Genomic DNA, 19,945 nt, shown 5'->3' on the forward strand with positions numbered 1-19,945 from the left:
TGTGGATTATGAGCTACTGAAAAAGTATCCATGAAATGATCTCATAAGCCCAGGCCCCCTGCACTCACCCCAGCTTCTCCACTCTTTGCCATAGAGATTTTAAGGGGGGAGGGTGCCCGAGTTTAAAATATTTTGTTTACTGGGGCTCAGAGAAAAAAGTTTGAAGACCTCTGGTCTAACCGCTCATGCATAGTAGGGCTGCTGTACTTTTACAATGCGGGATGAGTTAAGTCCCTGTGCTTATGTCTGTGCTAGCTACTGCTAGGCAACCGCTTCTCAGTCCATGGGTTTGGCCTGGGCACAAACTTCTGGTAGCCTTTACTTACTGCAATTGACCACTTAGGCCATAAAGTGAACCCACCACTCCTGAGGGAAATATGAAGTACACATGACTGTCTGCTGGAACTCCAAACTAGTCCATCATTCCAATGACCAAGTAGATTCATAGTTTATATGTACTTGTTTTTAGATTGAATTGGAATGGGATGAAGCGGGAAGGGAACTGTTTTTTTACTCTGGCCTCGGAGTAAACCACTCCAGCGTTTGCTGCGCCTGATCTTTGATAAGCTAAGGGTGCTTCAGTGGATGCCTTACTAGCACAGGCCACCAAAAGAATTGGGTTTATGTGCCCTAGGATGAGGGAACCACAGGTGGCTGCTTTGTGGGCGCCATCACTAATTTGGGTTGCTTTAAAAGAGCCCTGCATTTATTGGCTGGAGGAATCCTTTATTGTGTCTCTCCCACTCCCAGTCCTTTTAAGTAGCATTGATAAGCAGATATTTTATTAACTGTTTACTGGCTGGTCTCGTTGGATGTAACTTTTTGAGGAGAGGACCTCATACACCTCTGGGCTGAAGAGGACCATGTCCATAGAGATTTTAGCTGGTTTCTTTATCAGACCTGCTAATTTCCTGGGGACCTTTGAAGAGTGCCCCTACCAGGAAGGCTTTTCTTGTTTCAAATAGTTTTTTAGGCACTGCAAGCTGACAGTAGTGTCAGATTGTTATTTGGCCTTGCTCCATAATTGCCATCGCCCAAGGGGGTTGGGCAACGTGACATTTATACAGTGCTTTCATCATGGGCTGCAACCTGAACTTACCGGTTTGTCAGTCTAATGACCAGCCTTAATGTCTTTAATTCCTAAAGTGGTTGTGGCTCAGTCTTCATTTCACCGTACTGTGCATCTTTGCTTTTACTCTGGCTACAGACATTCTTACAGCAAACCACCATCACCAGTCTGCAAGAGCACAGATTGGGCTTAGAAGAGAGCACTCCTTCTCAATGAATGTGTGTAGTACTTATTGCAGGGAATGGCATTTTTTTGCAGGTTACCAAAGTTGATATAGTTTGCTGCAATGCAAGTATTTCCTTTGGTGGGTTTTTTTTGTACGTGTCCCTGCTCAGAGCAACTGCCCACGTTTTTTGCTCTATCTGCTGTCTTCCATAGATTAGAGAGTCCCTAGTTCTCCAGACTCCTCCAGAGAAAACTAGTTGTCCATTTTACATCTTCAACAGTAACCATTTAATTCGGAGCCTTCCCTAGACCAACCATTACCAGGGAGAGCAAGCTTCGGGGTACTCCTATGTTTCATGAAGTGATTTGGAGCACCAGCTGCACACAAAGTCCCTGGTTTACTCTTGTAACACCAGGGTATATGCACTGTATCGCCCCACTGCTGTTAAAATATGCTACCTATGCCATATCACTTACCTAGAAAGTCTTGCCATGGAGTCAGTGGGTTCATTCAGTAAGCTTGAAGTGCCATATCTGCTTTATTCCTGCCCTTTTACATTGGTATCATATCCCCAGCAACCCTTCACTCAGCAACCAAGTTCATTGCTATAACTGTTTGCTGTGCAACAAAGGGAATACTTGGAGATCCTACAGTAATTTGTATGATCTTCAACAACCCTCTGAACATTGAAGTGTTGCTTTCTTACCTCTCTCCTTCTTGGGCAGCTCCCATCACTGCCCCACTAGTTGAAGAGGCCTCGGTCACATCCGATATAATTGGTCCTCCAGCTATAGCTGGACTATTTAAGCAGGAAGTTGGTTCTGCGGATGGCTGCAAATCAACAGCAGAGAAAATCAATAAACTAAACATGATAACCGATTCCAAAAGAACGGTAAAAACATTAAACAAAAACTTTGAGGCTTGAAAACATTTACTGTTCAGTCAAAAACACCTTTTTATTTATTTATTATTCTTTATATATTTCTTATGAAGCACCATGCTAATTCCAAGAAGCATCTTGGCAGTACAGAAATTAGACCTACTAATTGTCACCTACTGCTATGATTTGATAAAAAATGAAATCAACAGAACTTTATGACCCAGGCGACTTGGGACTATGTCCCTGGCTTGTGGCAGCTTGCGGACCATTAAGCAAAAAATTAAATTTGGAGCTCAGAAGCCTCAAATAAATGTTGCAAATTGCTCCTTTAAACCTGATTTTCCCCCCCACCCACCCCCTGGATTTATGAATGCTGTGTATTCTGCATAGTGTCTTGAAGCATAGTTGTATTTGGCTGGCATCAATTTATGAGTATTTGTAAAGAGCACGATCACCCGCGAGGTCATCAAGGCGCTGAGCAGGTTTGTAGCTTAACAGTTTGATATCATAACAATAAGGGAATACAAGCATCTCTTTTCTATACCTTTCTTTTGATTAAAATAAATCATAATTCTTAAAACAATTCAATATCATGCCGATTAGGCAAAACAAACATCTCTCTTCTATACATTTCTTTGATTAAAATACATCATAATTCTTAAAACCTACATTAATCAAAAATGTTTGCACCTAAATACTTCTATAACCCTACTCTAATGATAAGGGCGAAATATTGTAATTTACCTAAAATATGACAAGCTCATTGCCAAAATACAATTATTTGTGTGTAGAGTTCCATTATAACAGGGCAGAGGCGAATCTCAGATTCTTTTTAAAAGATGTAGGTGAAGTGTGAACATAGAGGGTAAATACAGTGTTACCAATGTGAGGCTCATGAAGGCTAATTATTTTTTTATAGCTGCAAACAGGAATTTACCTATGGTATGATACTATCATTTGTGAAATATACATTTCTTTTTCGTGTAAAATACAGCTGTGCAAAGAACAAATATTTTTTGCTCAAAATGCCAATGTAGCAGAAAATTGCGAACATCACATCTCATCAGTAAGAATAAACCAAAAATAAATATTGAAAGTAAATACAGAGAAGGCACATCTAGTTAATGCTTCATTGTTTTTATAGTATACTGTAGCACTAATAAGTTAAATCAGTTTAATAGAAACCACGGTTCATAGACGGGGAGATCGAACCTCCTCATTGCATTAAAATAAACCTATTACTATAGGCTACTCAAATCTTCTAGCCGTTTGCAACTACAGACAGAAATATCCCCATGGCGGAACTCAGTGTCATATTATTACATGTTAAAATTACTGTTAGATCACTCGTACAATGAATCGGCAACATTTTAAAAACTGAATAGCCGACTTCTAATGTTATCAAAGCTTGCGCAAAATACAATATATTCTGAAAAAACAACGGAGTGTTTTGACAGGACAAATACCACCACCCCCCCGCCCCCCCAACCTGTCCAACCAACTTCCGGGCCGTGCCTCCGGCTGACCTTCAGGGCCAATTCCTAACATTGGCCCTATTTATATTGCGCAGATAAGGCTGTATATGCCCCCCATAGTCCGATTCCAATAACTGTTGCAGGTTATCTCTTTTGCACACATCATCTTTCCTGGGAAGCTCTTTTGTCAAGCGTTTTAATACTTGTTTCTGCTATAATACAGACAATTTGCAATTCAAACCCTACTGGGATAGCCAAAGCACCCATAATATCAGAGATTTGACCATCCATTGACCTACGTACTTCTCCAGCTGCTTATTGAGGGGAACTGATTTATTTATTTTTAGAGTTTTATATAGCGCGAACAAGATCTTTGCAGATATCAGAGCGCTTTACAGAAACAGTAGGTAGGAAAACAAACTTTTGAAAACAGTGTAATATACGGTAGGGAGTGAGTTGCAAAGTAGGGTAGTACTCGCACAAGAGTATGCACACTAATAACAATCTAGAAGCAATAATATTGAAGCCGTGCAATGACGATTCGAGTAAGATTATAGCACCCCAGAGGGTGAGTAAACACACTGTTGAGAACAGAATAATAGGCAGTAGTGAATGGATTGCAAGTTAGTAAGGCACTCAGGTCACAGTGTACAGCCCTAGTAAACAATCTGGAAACAAATATTAAGGCATACGTGCTATGATTTTGGTCCAGTAGCAGTCGTATAAGAGTCTAATATAAATAAGCAATCGGGTAGCCGGTAGACTAGGAGCCCTGTACTGTCATTGATCCAGTAGCAATAGGGTTCAGGTGAACTTAGCCATAAGGATGGCTTTTACCTCTTTCTTGAAAAGTACAGAGGAGGGGATAAGCCTAGTTTCTGGCGGGAGTGCATTCCAGATCCTGGGTGCCATTCCTGAGAAGGAGCGTTTGTATGTTTTTTCCTTCCGGAATCTGCGAGGTTTCAGGAGGAGATTCTTTGTGCTTCTGTTGGATCTTGAGCCTCCTGATATAGTCAGTTTGTGAGTGAGGTAGTTGGGTGCCTTGTGGTGTACGGCCGAATGTGTCATACAGGCAATTTTCAGCTGTACTCTGGCTTCAAACGGCAGCCAGTTCAGGGCTTTTAGGTCAGGGGATATGTGCGAGTGTTTTCTTGAACCAGTGATGAGCCTTGCGGACGCGTTCAAGGAGGCTCGTAGGGGCGCCGTTGTTAGGGGGAGCCCGCTGAGAGCCACAATTCCGTAGTCTATGCGAGGAATGACTAGGGCTTGTACAACAGTTCGGAAGTCCTTGGGTGGTAGGAAGGGTTTGAGTTTTCTCAGCGTGTTGATTTGGAAGTTGGCACCCTTGGTTGCTTTGCTAATATGCTGCTGCATGTCGAGATTGGAGTCAAGTGTGATGCCAAGGGATTTCGCCGAGTCCACGATGGTGGGGTGGACATTTAGTGCGGTTAGATGATTGAGCCAGGTTTGGGTGATGGCCTTTTTCGCAGGAGGTGAGATCAGAAGGAACTCAGTTTTCAGAGCATTTAGTTTAAGGTGATTGTCGGCCAGCCATGCTTGAGTGTTTCTTAGTGTGGCATTCAAAAGTTTGATGTCTTCAGGGGATTGAAGTTTGAGGTAGAGCTGAGTGTCATCTGCGTACATATGGAAGTGTACATTTGATGCTTGAAGCAAGGTGGTGAGTGGTTCCATGACGAGGTTGAACAGTGTGGGGGATAGGGAGGAGCCTTGTGGGACGCCTAGTGTTACGGGCACAGGCGAGGACAATGCGTTGTTGATCTTGAACTTCTGAGACCGGTTGTGCAGAAAGGAAGTGAACCATTTGAGAACCGCCCCAGATATGCCCATTCTGTTGTTTAACAGCTCCAGTAGATTCTCGTGTTTGGCCGTATCAAATGCGGAGGAGAGGTCAAGGAGGATGAGGAGGCAGGACTCGTGATCAAGGATTTGGAGGGCGTCATCAATTATGTGTGTCATAGCCGTTTCCGTGCTATGTTTTGCTCTGAATCCTGATTGGTGAGGGTTGAGGAGGTCAAACTGCTCAATGTGTTTTGTCAGTTGGAGTTGTACGCATTTTTCTAGCAATTTGGCCAGAGTGGGGATATTGGTGATAGGTCGGTAATTGTTTAGGTCGGTCGGGTCAGCTGTGGGTTTCTTGAGTATAGGCGTGACCTGCCCTATTTTGAGGGAGTCTGGGATGACTCCTTGTTGCAAGGAACAGTTGATGATTTTAGTCCAGAGTGGGAGGAGCATGGGGGTGAGGGCTTTAACAGCGTTGGCAGGTAGGGGGTCTGTGAGGTGATTGGCGGGTTTCAGGTTGCCGAGTAGCTTGTGAATTGATTCTTCAGTGTAGGTGTCAAAGGACGTCCATGAAGCGTTGTTTTTAGGTTGAGTGTTAGTTATGCCTATGGAGCAGGAGTATCGACTTACGTCGTTGATGAGATCACTTCTTATGTTGTCGGTCTTTTGCTTGAAGAAAGCAGAGAAGTCTTCGCAACTTGGAATATCCTTTGCTGAGCTGTTAGGTTGTGGAGGCTGCGTCTTGGTTTGGGTTTTGACTAGCTCGAACAGTTTTCTTGGTCGGTTTTTTGCTTGGTCCAGCTGTTGGCTAAAGAAGCCTGATTTCGATCGTTTGATTTTTCTGAAGTAAGCGTTTCTCTTACTCTTAAGCGCTCTAAGGTGCAGTGCTGAGGGGTCAGATCTCCACGTGCGCTCTGCCATGCGCATAGCACGTCTGTCCTCATTGAGTCTACCATCATACCATGGGTTCGAGTTCTTGGTGGCGACTCTCTTCATTTGCAGGGGTGCGGCTTCATTGATTATTGTAGACATAGTGTTTAGATAGTGGTCGGTCAGTGAATGCACATCAGAGACGCCCGTCGGGGGAAGAAGGAGATTGCCTGTGTGGGCAGGCAAGGAGTTTGGGATAAGATTCTTCATGTCCCTCTTCCAGATCTTGGTTTTGGCAGGTTGAGCCGGGTTAAGTTTGACCTTTTCGTTGATGAAGAAGGTGATGATGTGGTGGTCAGACCAATCACAGGGTTCGATTGCCTCCAGCTGGGTAGAGTCTTCTTTGGCGATGATGAGGTCAAGGATAGAGCCTTTTACATGTGTTGGACGGTTGCAGATTTGGGTGAGGTCAAGCGTGTTGAGGAAAGTCTTAAGACTATTCACCACAGCGTCTTTCTGGTCGTTCCAGTGGAGGTTGAAGTCTCCCAAGTATATTTGATTAATCTGTCGACCGGTTTTGGTGGATAGCTGATAGCTCCCCACCACCCCCTTCTCTGGGAGCCCAGCATACATGCTGCCCTTTACTCCTCTATTTTCTTCTTTGATCTTACACAACTCATACCAGACCCCCTGTTTCTTCAGAATCAGCACTGCTACAGTTTCTTTAGACTTCCCATTCGAAGAGAGACCATTGCTTTCGTCCATACATTTTTTTCCTACATTGTCTTATTTCTATGTAGTTTAATTTGGCACTCCCTATTAGCCCCACCTGTTTTGTAAGCTTCTCTTATATTCTTATTTAATGTAGAATTAGCCCACGCCTTGCCAGAACTAAATGTATCCTTCCTAATCCGCCCACTATTTGAGCCCACAATCCCGGCGCCGCGGCCAGGACTACTGACTCCGGAATCTGGGGATCACGGTTCGATCGCCGGTGGCAGATTAGCCCAGCACCATGTGACTCTGGGTAATAGCTTGCTTAATCTTCCCGACTGCGCCTAGAGACCCTTACGGGTGATAGTTTGCGCTTTACAAATATGGATTATTATGGAGACGATTAGGTTCTCTCAATCCTGCACTATGTGCTGAGGTGATAGATTAGTCTGAGATTTCAACAACTCTTCATTCCACTTATAGTGGAACGTTTTAATTTTGCTGATCACACTTATCTACGCTCATTCATGCAGAAAATTGGCTGACTATTCTGCCAATCATCTCTTAAGTGCCACAATACAGCAAGAGCACAAGTGGTCGCTACCGGCTAGATCACCTATTATTCAGTTCTTCACTATACCAACATTTTCAGAAGAGGTTATTGCATGGAGAAGTGTGGCTCACTGGTTAGAGCAGGCAGACCCTGAAGCAGAGGTCAGACCTGGGACCAGGGTTCAATTCCCGACGCTGCAGGGTCTTGAGCTCAAATGTCCACGGACTCGATAATTCTCGCTTCGGTGCATGACCTAATCATGGGTTCACACTCTGCAACTCTGGGCATTAAGCTTGCTTAATCTCCACAATGGCCCACCGTGGCGGGATGCCTGGCTTTCACCTTGGGGATGCCCTGTAGGGGCTATCTCACAGGGAAACGCCAGGACGGGTTCCCAAGGCAAGCGCTTAGAGACCCCTGGGTGATAAGCGCTATATAAATCCAATATACAATACAATACAATCAGTGTAGCCCCCTTCCCATTTTCAAAACTGAGCTGGGCCGGCTGATCACCTACATATCTGCCATTAATAATAGCCATATTTAGCCTGTCAACAGTGTGAACAATTGTCTGCCGATCCCATACACTTGCTCGATTTACAAAAGGGGGTGGTGATGAACAGAGTGTCTGAATTGAGCAGACCACTCTTACCCAGTCCAAAGATCAGGGCTTGATCCATCACCGTTATTTATCTCACTGCCCCATCCCAGCTCAGAATCTGGCTATATGCAAATCAGTCTGTCCCTGGCCCAGTGCATCATGGGAACAGGGCAGACTAAACTACCAAGCCAATTCTTTACCAGAAAGGAGACAAGCTACCGGGGACCGGTTTCTGGCATTTCAGCCTCTTCGGCCCGGCTTGCTTGAATCCTGATGGAGCAGTGAGAAAGGGACTCATGTCTGAGTATACCCTGCCACACCTATAGTGGCCAAAATCGATTTACAAAAGGGGGTGGTGATGAACAGAGTGTCTGAATTGAGCAGACCACTCTTACCCAGTCCAAAGATCAGGGCTTGATCCATCACCGTTATTTATCTCACTGCCCCATCCCAGCTCAGAATCTGGCTATATGCAAATCAGTCTGTCCCTGGCCCAGTGCATCATGGGAACAGGGCAGACTAAACTACCAAGCCAATTCTTTACCAGAAAGGAGACAAGCTACCGGGGACCGGTTTCTGGCATTTCAGCCTCTTCGGCCCGGCTTGCTTGAATCCTGATGGAGCAGTGAGAAAGGGACTCATGTCTGAGTATACCCTGCCACACCTATAGTGGCCAAAATCGATTTACAAAAGGGGGTGGTGATGAACAGAGTGTCTGAATTGAGCAGACCACTCTTACCTAGTCCAAAGATCAGGGCTTGATCCATCACCGTTATTTATCTCACTGCCCCATCCCAGCTCAGAATCTGGCTATATGCAAATCAGTCTGTCCCTGGCCCAGTGCATCATGGGAACAGGGCAGACTAAACTACCAAGCCAATTCTTTACCAGAAAGGAGACAAGCTACCGGGGACCGGTTTCTGGCATTTCAGCCTCTTCGGCCCGGCTTGCTTGAATCCTGATGGAGCAGTGAGAAAGGGACTCATGTCTGAGTATACCCTGCCACACCTATAGTGGCCAAAATCGATTTACAAAAGGGGGTGGTGATGAACAGAGTGTCTGAATTGAGCAGACCACTCTTACCCAGTCCAAAGATCAGGGCTTGATCCATCACCGTTATTTATCTCACTGCCCCATCCCAGCTCAGAATCTGGCTATATGCAAATCAGTCTGTCCCTGGCCCAGTGCATCATGGGAACAGGGCAGACTAAACTACCAAGCCAATTCTTTACCAGAAAGGAGACAAGCTACCGGGGACCGGTTTCTGGCATTTCAGCCTCTTCGGCCCGGCTTGCTTGAATCCTGATGGAGCAGTGAGAAAGGGACTCATGTCTGAGTATACCCTGCCACACCTATAGTGGCCAAAATCGATTTACAAAAGGGGGTGGTGATGAACAGAGTGTCTGAATTGAGCAGACCACTCTTACCCAGTCCAAAGATCAGGGCTTGATCCATCACCGTTATTTATCTCACTGCCCCATCCCAGCTCAGAATCTGGCTATATGCAAATCAGTCTGTCCCTGGCCCAGTGCATCATGGGAACAGGGCAGACTAAACTACCAAGCCAATTCTTTACCAGAAAGGAGACAAGCTACCGGGGACCGGTTTCTGGCATTTCAGCCTCTTCGGCCCGGCTTGCTTGAATCCTGATGGAGCAGTGAGAAAGGGACTCATGTCTGAGTATACCCTGCCACACCTATAGTGGCCAAAATCGATTTACAAAAGGGGGTGGTGATGAACAGAGTGTCTGAATTGAGCAGACCACTCTTACCCAGTCCAAAGATCAGGGCTTGATCCATCACCGTTATTTATCTCACTGCCCCATCCCAGCTCAGAATCTGGCTATATGCAAATCAGTCTGTCCCTGGCCCAGTGCATCATGGGAACAGGGCAGACTAAACTACCAAGCCAATTCTTTACCAGAAAGGAGACAAGCTACCGGGGACCGGTTTCTGGCATTTCAGCCTCTTCGGCCCGGCTTGCTTGAATCCTGATGGAGCAGTGAGAAAGGGACTCATGTCTGAGTATACCCTGCCACACCTATAGTGGCCAAAATCGATTTACAAAAGGGGGTGGTGATGATACTCAGATGTGAGTCCCTTGCTCATTGCACCATCAGGATTCAAGCAAGCCGGGCCGAAGAGGCTGAAATGCCAGAAACCGGTCCCCGGTAGCTTGTTTCCTTCCCAGTGTAAGAATTGGCTTTTGTAGTTTGGTTTGCCCTGTTCCCATCATGCACTGGGACAGGAACAGACTAATTTGCATACAGCCAGGTTCTGAAACTGGGATGGTGCAGTGAGCTAAAAAACGGTGTTGGATCTAGCCCTGATCTCTTGACTGGGTGAGAGTATTCTGTTTAATTCAGAGACTCTGTCCCTCACCACCCCTTGTTGTAAATACCCATACACTTGCTGGCATGGCAAGTCCTGACATGGAATTTCGAGGGGTTAGGTGGGTCATCCGTAAGAATGGCACATTAGGAAAAGACAGGTGAACCTTTACCATTAACATTTCCAGCTCTTTAGTTGCTTTTCCTGACTTTTTTCCAGGAGGAAATGCATATTAATTAGTAATATGTCGGGACAACCATTTCCCACCATTTTATTCTTATTTTTTAATGGCAGACCGGAAATTGAGAGTCAAAAAGTAAGTAAATTTCTTGAATAAAATGTGTGCGACTACTTCATATTCTACAGCCACCATAATAGCTAAACCCCCTTCGGGCGACCAAATCGGCCCATGACTCCTTTCACACTAAATCTTCAGCACCACAACCTCCAATTCCCAGATTTCTTGCAATGCAGAAATCATAGCTTTTTTTTCACCAATAACCGACAAAAAAAGAATGAAGCAATTTTTCAAGACAGAACGTTAACCCCAACGTCATCAGGACCTATAGATTAAGGGTTTGACTTCAACTTTTTTTTTAATGAATGGTTCTCGCAATCCATTCTCGATTATTCTTTTCTAATAGATCTTCATGAGTGAATTGGCAATGAAGATACTATCGGACCACACCCCCCCCCCCCCCCTCCGACAGGGGATTATGGTTGTGCAGAATGAATTGTACCCCTATATACTGATCCTGAACTTTGTCATACGTTGAAAACCCCCCCCCCCGTGAATGCAGGCTGTTGAGTAAATATGTCATAGATATCAAAGCCTGACCAACATAACTCATACAGTGAGTTCAAAACTTCATCTGCTACTATCCTGGAATAAAAGAGCAGAAATGCAAAGGGCCAGGAAGCGGCAATAGCACTTACTTTGGGAAGAACAACCAGGGAGATGTCTTTAAATGATATTTTAGCCAACAGAGGAATTGATTTGAAAAAAGATAAAAGACGTGATCTATTTAAAACAAATTATTTTTCAGGGTCCGCGAACATGTCCACCAATTGAAGATCTCTGACAACTTCCTTGTCTGGGTTAACTACAATTCCCTTTGATCAGCCTCTTACCCGATGAGCTCCGCTCCAACAGTCAAATGAAGAGACCTTACCCTGTAAGGGCACAGATGCATCATGACCCACCTGTACCGGCTCATACACAGGGCCATTATTTACTATTACTGGACCTGTCAAATTTAAGGCCGAGTGGAGGGTATCTGTCCCGAGGATCAGAGGCACTATCCTTGGTTGGACAACAGGCACCTCAGAGTGCATATCCGTCACAGGGAAGTGAACTCTTCTTTATACTTCTCTTATTTATCCTTCATAGTTTCCTTTTAACCTTTCTTCTTTCCTTTCTTTTACAAGGTGTAGAACCAGATTCCCGAATAATGGCAGCCAGTTTTGCCATTTTCGTTTTTTTTTTAATTGAAAAGACTTAACTGCTTTTCCCTAAATCAGGGACATGACAAGTGAGTTCCCTCCCTTTGTTTATGACCTCTGGGACTAAATGATCTTCATTAGAGAGAGCTTCCATATGATAAAAGTCTAATGACCGGTCACCTCTTTTGACCTACATCTGAGGTTTTAAACTTGGGCTGCCCATTTGAACGCTGGCATCAATAAAGTTAAGTGCAGGACTTTTTACGCTGATCAAATTACCATTGCCAGTTGTTTTTAGGGGATATGTTTTAAATATTACCATTAGAATATCTAAAATGCGGTCTGAGCTATCAGAGGTTTTCTCTAGTAATGACAAAATAGAAGTCCGGCTGAGCTCAAGGCTTTGCATTGACTTAGAAAAGCACATATAGTCCACTCAGATTCAGCGATATGTCAGGAGACACCAAAATATTTGATAATGCAGAAAATGTGAAACTAGAAATACTAGAGAACATGCCCATAGACCTTTTCCTGCAGCTCGGGAGTTTCGGACAGTAATTCTATACCCCTGTTTACCACCCAAAAATCTGGTTTAAAGGGTGAAATATCTGGTAAGGGATATAATCCAACACAATAGAAGATTGTGAGGCTAAGGAACTGATTGAGCCGCCTTCTCACCACAGGCTAGTGAACTGCAGAACAATGAGCGCAATCCCTTGTAGGCCAAATATTTTCTTCACTAGGATGGGATGCTTGATGATGTTTTTGGCTTGGGGGTGGGGTGGGGGGTATTAGAGCCCTGAAGATCCTCTGCAGAGACAGAAGGATGGGTATCCTCATCCTCGGCTTCCCATTCAGCATTATCTGTGCCACTGAGCTAGTAATAGAATTTTCTTCAGATAGTTTTTAGAAATATGCAGGAAATCAGCAGCTCCCTTTTAAAAGTCTCAAATGTTTTTTTTAGTGGGTTGCCCATTGTTTTTACACAGTCTAGTAGAAAGTATTCTTCCAGATCTAAGTTTTCTTGCTGTCGTACCCTTGAAGATACTTATAACAATAATGTAATAGCATATAATGGGAAGAGTGACGCCATAGGAGATTGTAATGGGCGGAAGCACACAAAAAACCTGCAAGCCTCTCCCAAACCTAGATGGGCCAGTCCTGCACGAATGGGCGATGTCTAACTGCTGATGCCCTAATGCCACAGAACCCTCAGATCCCGATGGCCAGTGTTACACTCCCCTCTGACACCCTCACGCCACTCTGCCAAAGATTTAGGGTCCAAGCACCCATGTCTACCCAAAAGTCTTCCGGAAGAATAAGCGCTGCCTCACCTTCCCTAGTCGAGGTATACACTTCCTAATTCTAAAGGAAAGGGGCACAAGCATGCTAGGAGGTCCAGCTCAAAGTTGCAGACAATTACTGCACACAATTGGTGTAGGGTGATCAGCCCCGGGGTTAGACAAAGACTGGTGAGGGCATGCAAGAGCACTATTGGGGCAGAGCAATGCCATAAAGAAACAATAGGTGCACCCCCCTACGAGTAAGCAAACTGCACATCTCTAATGTCGGTCTCCTCTGCTCACCGTGGGAACTGCCTCAGCACTTAACGCCTCACAGGCTTTGTGCCTCACTACTCCAGTCTTCCAATGCCTGCATGGCCTCAATATACTTGATCTTGACTTGTGTTTCTTTGCCTATGGTAGATTGGCTAATTGAAAAGACAGGTCTACGGCTCCTTGTGGAGTTCAAGAAGAGAGGAGGAGGCTCCGATATGGAGTGGGAGACTGTTCCACACTTTAGGAGCAATGTACGAGGGCGCCCATCCTCTTGATCTGGTTCTCTGTGCATGGGATGTGTGCGAGTATGAGTCCTACAGAGCAGAGATATCTGGGTGGCTGGTAGAAGGAGATGCAATTGTTCAGGTAGGTGGGCCTAAGTTGCATAGTGCCTTGAATATTTGTGCGAGGAGGTTGAAATGAATGTATTTGAGTATCGGAAGCCAGTGGAGCTCCCTGAGGTGTGGTGTGATGTGAATTCTGTGTGGGACATTAAGGATGAGTCTAGCTGCTGAGCTCTGAATGGTTTGTAGTCTTCTAGTGAGTTGCTTGGTTATCTCTGTGCGGATGGTGTTCCTTTAGTCCAGCTTGCTGTCAACTAGGGCATGAGTGACAGTATTGCCATGGGAGCCATTTGAAGATTTTCTTCGAAATTAAGGTATGGAAGCAGGATGCAGTGATGGGGTTGATTTGTGCAGTAATGTCTAGTTTGCTGTCAGCGATTAAATTGCAGTTTTGGGTGTGGGTTCAAGTTCAGCTGATCATCGGCTGGAATCCCATGGTGTAAGGTTCTTGCTGAAGATTACTACTTCTGTCTCGTTGTTTTTGAGCTTGAGATAGTTGGCTTCCACCTAGTTATTGACCTCTGTCATGCAGGCAGTGAACTTGTTTCGTTTGTTGAGGGGCTTATCCAAGAGAGAAATTATGAGTTACATGTCATTGGTGTAGGAGAGGCTGTTGATGTGTGAACCGATGAAGTTAGTCAGAAGGATCATGTATGCTTTTATGAAGGTGGGGCTGAATGATGAACCTTTAGGCACTCCACAGATGAGTTTGTTGGCTTCTGAAGAGTAAGGTGTCAGGCTGATGCTGTTGGCACCTTAGGTGGTCGGTGAGGTTGATTCATTTCTCTAAGACCTTTGCCAGGTATGGTAAGAGGGAGATGAATCTGTAGTTGGAAAAAGTGGCTGGATCAGCAGATGGATTCTTGACCCGGGACATGATTGTCATATATCCAGGTTTCTGGGAATGTGGCTGTGTCGATGGAGGCGTTGATGGGTATTAGTGTTTCACTGATCAGTACGAGTCTTTTGGTGAAGGTGAGGTGAGAGCAAGTATCAGATGGGGGTCCCACGGTGGATGGTCTTCATGATAGTAGAGGTTTTGATGGTCTTGAGTTCATGGTCCATTCTTCGACTGTGATGGGGAGTTGTGTTGCAATGGTGACTGGTCTAGCTGAGCGTCGAAGATGCTGAATATGAAGATGATTTAGTTACATAAGAATAAAGAGCTTTTTGCAACGGTATTGTGAGGGGGCGATGAAGCTAGAGGAAGCTGGAGCCATAGAGAAATCTCTGGTATCATGGCTTGTTCTCCATTTGTGCTCCAGTTGTTTGCGCTCTAGTTGTTTGCAATGGTTGTTTTCGTCAGCTTGAGTTTCTCTTGTGTAGCAACTGGCCTGCAGTTAGCGTCTTGCTGTTAGGCTGCACTTGAGGAGACACAGCGCATGCTGTCATCAGCTGTTGGGGATCTTGATGGCTTTTGACAAGTTGCTGTAGTTCCTGTGCCAATGCGCACAGAGGGCGGAAGCCCACTTCTGTTCTGTGATGCTTTTCCAGCTGCAGCAGGTGGTTCCATTTGTGGTAAGTCGGTAGTGGTGCAAGATGGGTATGCTGAACCTGACATGGGTGGTGTCTGTCAAGGGCATAGTTGCTGGTTTGTTGACTGTGATGTTGCTGATGAAGGTGCTGGCATTGATAAAGAAAGTGACTAAGTCCATGATGTCTCGGCCGAAATTGGTGTGGTGTCCTCGTGGTCTGTTTACAAATGTTCCGCCATGGGAGAAGTTGGCTGTGATGTGCATCTTGAATGTGAGCTGTTTCATGTAGCTGGTGTCCGTGTAGGTGGTGCAGTTGATGAATATGATGGTGACTTCACCGCTGGGCGTGTGTTGATGGTCTTGCCTGGTAACCGTGTAGCCAGCGGGGATGGCTGTAGTGATGTGCGGTGCAGACATTGGATGTTTCAATGAGGAAAATCAGGCCTGGAGTTTGGTCATGCAGTAGGTTCTGTATCTCTGTGGTGTGTTTGGTGAGAGAGTGGATGTTGAGAAGCATGCATAAGAGTGTGGCATGTTGTACTGGTGGTGTTTAGTCTGTGTGATCGGATGGCTAGTTTGCGTGAGTGCGAATGAGTTGGGTGCAGGGTGCCGCTGGTGTGGGAGTAGTGAATCTGGTGTGTAGAGGTGCATGGGAATGCTCCCCCCGTGTTGTGTGGTTCGGTGTAGTAGCAGTGCTGTGAGGGGGGCCAGGCTGAGAGCATTCAGGAGCACAGCAAGGAGAACCAAGCAGTCAATCATAAATAGAAGACCTGCGAAGATCATTTAAGGGATGGGTTTTTAGGCAGAAGGGAGGATTTTCCCTAGTATTTATAGGCACAGTGTGGAAGTTGGATTAGGAAACTTCATGTACCTGCAGTGGAAGATCTTTTGTACTGTTACTGCAGTGTGAGACCTTGTTTGGGTGTGTGGAGGGGGAGAACATTGATTAGACGTTAAAACATTCTTTTTCTTCTAACTTTCACATAGAATAACATGTTTTGGAAATAGTTTAGGCATGGGTGGGGAACATTTTTTTTTTTTTTTAACTATTTTCGATTTTTTAAAGTAGATTATTCCAGAAAGTGACCAAATCTGTAGTTTTTCCATCTGCACTAGCAAAAATGTAGTAAAACTAAACCCCACACGTAGCTAATTTCCTGCAGCTTGTTCAATAGGAAATGCTGCGAATTTTTCATCTGCTCTTCAGCAACATAGCAAGCTTAATCTTTGCAATCAATACAAAATACATCTTCTGTAGAACGCTGAAAGCTACTATCCAATGACCGCATTGAGAAGTATTTGCTTGGCGCAACTTATCAATTATGTATTTTTCTGAGATGGATGAGGAAGGAATTTACAATTTTACATAAAATGTACCTTCATTTCAGCATTTTGAATAGCTATACATAATTTCCATCTGAATTTTGAAATAAGTTTCTAGAGCATACGAATGCCCTAAGGCGTCTTCACACGGACATACATCTGATGGCTAAATTTGGGGCAAAAGCGTAATACCGAAGGGAAAACAGCCAAGATTGTAGTTTCTTCCCGAAGTTAAGCAGGCTAGCCTGACGTTTAAGGTGCATAGGCATCTTTGTTCCAAACTTGACAGGTTAGGTGAATAAAACGTCTACCACTTCCATGAGAACAATCGTGAGAAAACTGTTGTATTCTGGCAAGATGAATTCTCCTTGTCTTAAGAACTGGTGGGGAAAATGGGCAGCCCTTGTTAAATTGTAACCTTTTGACCCTCGAATCTCATTAGCCATCTTCTATTGGAGGCTCCATAAATGAGAAGACTCTTGGGGTTTTTAACCTTTGATTCTCAAGAGCAAGCAGTCGAGGCTTATTCTTGATGGGAGGGGAGTGGTAGAATGCTCAGATACAGATAACACTAGCATTGCACATAGTAAATGTAATATACAGGCACTGCTATGACTTTCTTCGACATACAGGGTGTGTCAGACATGATTAAATCTGAAATAAGGCAATGATGCTAATTCACAGTCTTTCCATCCTACAGATGGTCCATCAAATCCCTATAGTGGACAGCCTTTTTTCATACTGAAAAATGTCTTAACATTCACCACAGCACCTAAGATCGGAGTAAAGGTCACCAGCAAAAGGGATTAATACCCATTTCTACATATCTATTCTTATGACCCTCAGGAATGGACTTTCGATTCAACAAGTGTAAATTGAAAGTTCCTGTTGCTCCAGCAGAAAAGGTGCAGAGCATTGTCAGCAGAAGCAATGTAGTAGCATCCTACAGGTATGGTTTCACATACATGGTACCACAAAGAAAAAGCTGTCTTAAAAAAAAAAAGCGAATTAACACCCAATATTTCAAATGTCTGATTTTCACTGGGTCTCCTTGACCACTCGGTCATTGACTTCCTGGAAGTTCCCTCGACCTGCCACACATTCCTATAGACACCATGTTTTGTGAAAGACAGAACCTAGCCAAAGCCCGGCTCCTCACTTGTCCTACCTGGAAGCATCATGCATAACAACTGAACTGAATCTACTAGAACTCTCTTATGTCACCCACACACTGTCACTTCAATGTATCATACACCTGCGAGAATTGTCACTCACATTGCACTCTGCCCATGCATACTTCCTCCACTGCTCTCTGGCCATCTTACTGGAGCATTACAGACCTATAGCTGTACATTAACATGTGGACTGGTCTCTGGGCGCGCACACACTAATATTGATTGGGCACAGGTCTCTATGTACGCTTTGCCACTTGAACAAATCATTGTGTGATTCTGGGCACATCTTACCGTATCGCTGTGGCTCAAATTGTAAATGATGCAAGTGAAATAAGTAAACTGAAAGTGTCCTGTCATAATCTGATGTCCCCTCAAAATTGTAAGCTACTTTGTTAAATCAATTGCCAACCAGACCACACACCATTTTTTTCTGTATAGAGAGATGCTCCTGCTCCCCCAAAAAGGTGTCCTGTAAGGTGCTTCACTGCTTCTTTGCGCTAGGTCCATGCCTTAACAAATCTTTCATATAAGTACATACTGCCGAAGTATGTCGGTGTACTACAAAAGGTATATAGCGCTTACTATCCCTATGTGGGGCACTGAAACAGTTGCCTACATGGTTCGCATGCTGCGCTGTGTAGGGTGTGTGGTTGGAAGTGTGTTGTTTTTGCTTTGATCCTGTGTGGAATGATTTTCCATGGAAGTGCCGTTATTGTGTTATGGAACACAGTGCTTAGCAATATGACGGATGATGAAGTGTGAAAGGCAGGCACAAAGGTTACAGTTTTCAGTAAGCTGGCAGCTTTGAGCTACTGCAGAGCCTTTAAAAGTATTTCTTATATTCATACTACACTTAGCTGGTTACTGCACTGAGTTGTCCATTCTGAGATATGTTGTTTAAAGTTTATGGTCCTGAGTATGTATTGGTTAAAAGGAGAAATGGTGGAGGGATCTGCTAGGATGGACTGCGTTAATATCTTGGCATACCTGATTGCCATTTTGAGATGGTAAGAAGTGGCCATAGTATTTGTCTAGTTGGGACCTGCAGTGGAGGACTAAATTAGAGTGAAGGTGTGGTGAGAGCAAGTGTCAGATGGGGGGCCCCCAGTGGATGGTCTTCATGGTGGCAAAGATTTTGATGGTCTTGAGTTCATGGTCCATTCTTCGACTGTGATGGGAAGTTGTGTTGCGATGGTGACTGGGTCCAATTGAGCATTGAAGATGCTGAATATGAAGATGATTTTGTTACAGACACATTCCGAGAGCTTTTTGCAACTGTAGTGTGAGGGGGTGATGATGCTGGAGGAAGCAGGAGGCATATGGCAGGTCTCTTTAGGTATTCTATGCCTGATCAAATGGTAATAGGTGTTTTGTTGCTGTGGACAGGAACCGTACTGGGTGATGGATATGACCCTTAGCAGTTTTGTTTTATGTGAATGTAAGAATTAAAGGGAAATATTAAGCAGTCTGAATGAACTAAAATCCTGTCTGACTGCCCAGTGTTATGGTATTAGTTTTAGTGGTGGGTAGTGAAGTGATGTCAATTGGAAGCGCATTTTACTTCTGTTTATCAATACCCTGAAAGCAGATTGCTTCCCCGGCTGTCCCTGTGAAATTCACCTATCAGATGGTGTATATTGACTGCAGGTGATCGCAAAAGGTGGCCGACTCTCTAGGTGCCTGGCCGGTAAATGGGGTTAGTTCCCAAATGTCAGCAAACAAATTGTGAGCCAAAGTAGATACAATTTGTTTTGTAATATTCAACCCTAGAGAAGAACATAAACGAAAAAGTGACACCTACCGACTGAATGAAGTAGGAGTCATGAAGTGCATCAGGCGATAAATGGCGGCTGAACTTGGATGCTTGAGGAGATGTGTTTCCGTCATCTAGCATAAGAGGTCTGATGGTGGAGAGAAAGAAATTAATTTAAATGATGGTCACAGCAGCAAAAACAAAAGTCCATTCCTTCGGAAAGCTCACATTTGGTGTGTGCACCACTACAGCTTTTTAAATGGGAATAGAGAAAACCCTTGTTCCCCTGGGCACTAACTATGACGGAAGGAATTTGTCAATTTATGACTGGGTATTCTCCTGTTGGAATCACATTTTAGCATGATCGCCTGTTTCTCTTATAGTAAAACAGCTATACCTTGGAGCCCGGTAGGAA

The 19,945-nt window shown here is 44.5% G+C and overlaps 1 protein-coding gene across 1 annotated transcript in view; it reads right to left on the reverse strand.

The window, feature by feature from the left end:
* HSF4 (heat shock transcription factor 4) overlaps positions 1–19,945 on the reverse strand; it is a 385,922-nt gene that overhangs the window by 149,129 nt on the left and 216,848 nt on the right. The window contains exons 7-8 of the mRNA XM_086947661.1: positions 19,579–19,678; positions 1,942–2,066 (exon numbers count right to left, since the gene is read on the reverse strand). Of these exons, the coding sequence (XP_086803787.1) occupies positions 1,942–2,066; positions 19,579–19,678 (225 nt within the window). The remainder of the gene's footprint in view (positions 1–1,941; positions 2,067–19,578; positions 19,679–19,945) is intronic.

This window comes from Lissotriton vulgaris, chromosome 12 (genome assembly GCF_964263255.1).
Source record: "Lissotriton vulgaris chromosome 12, aLisVul1.2, whole genome shotgun sequence".
NCBI lineage: Eukaryota > Metazoa > Chordata > Amphibia > Caudata > Salamandridae > Lissotriton > Lissotriton vulgaris.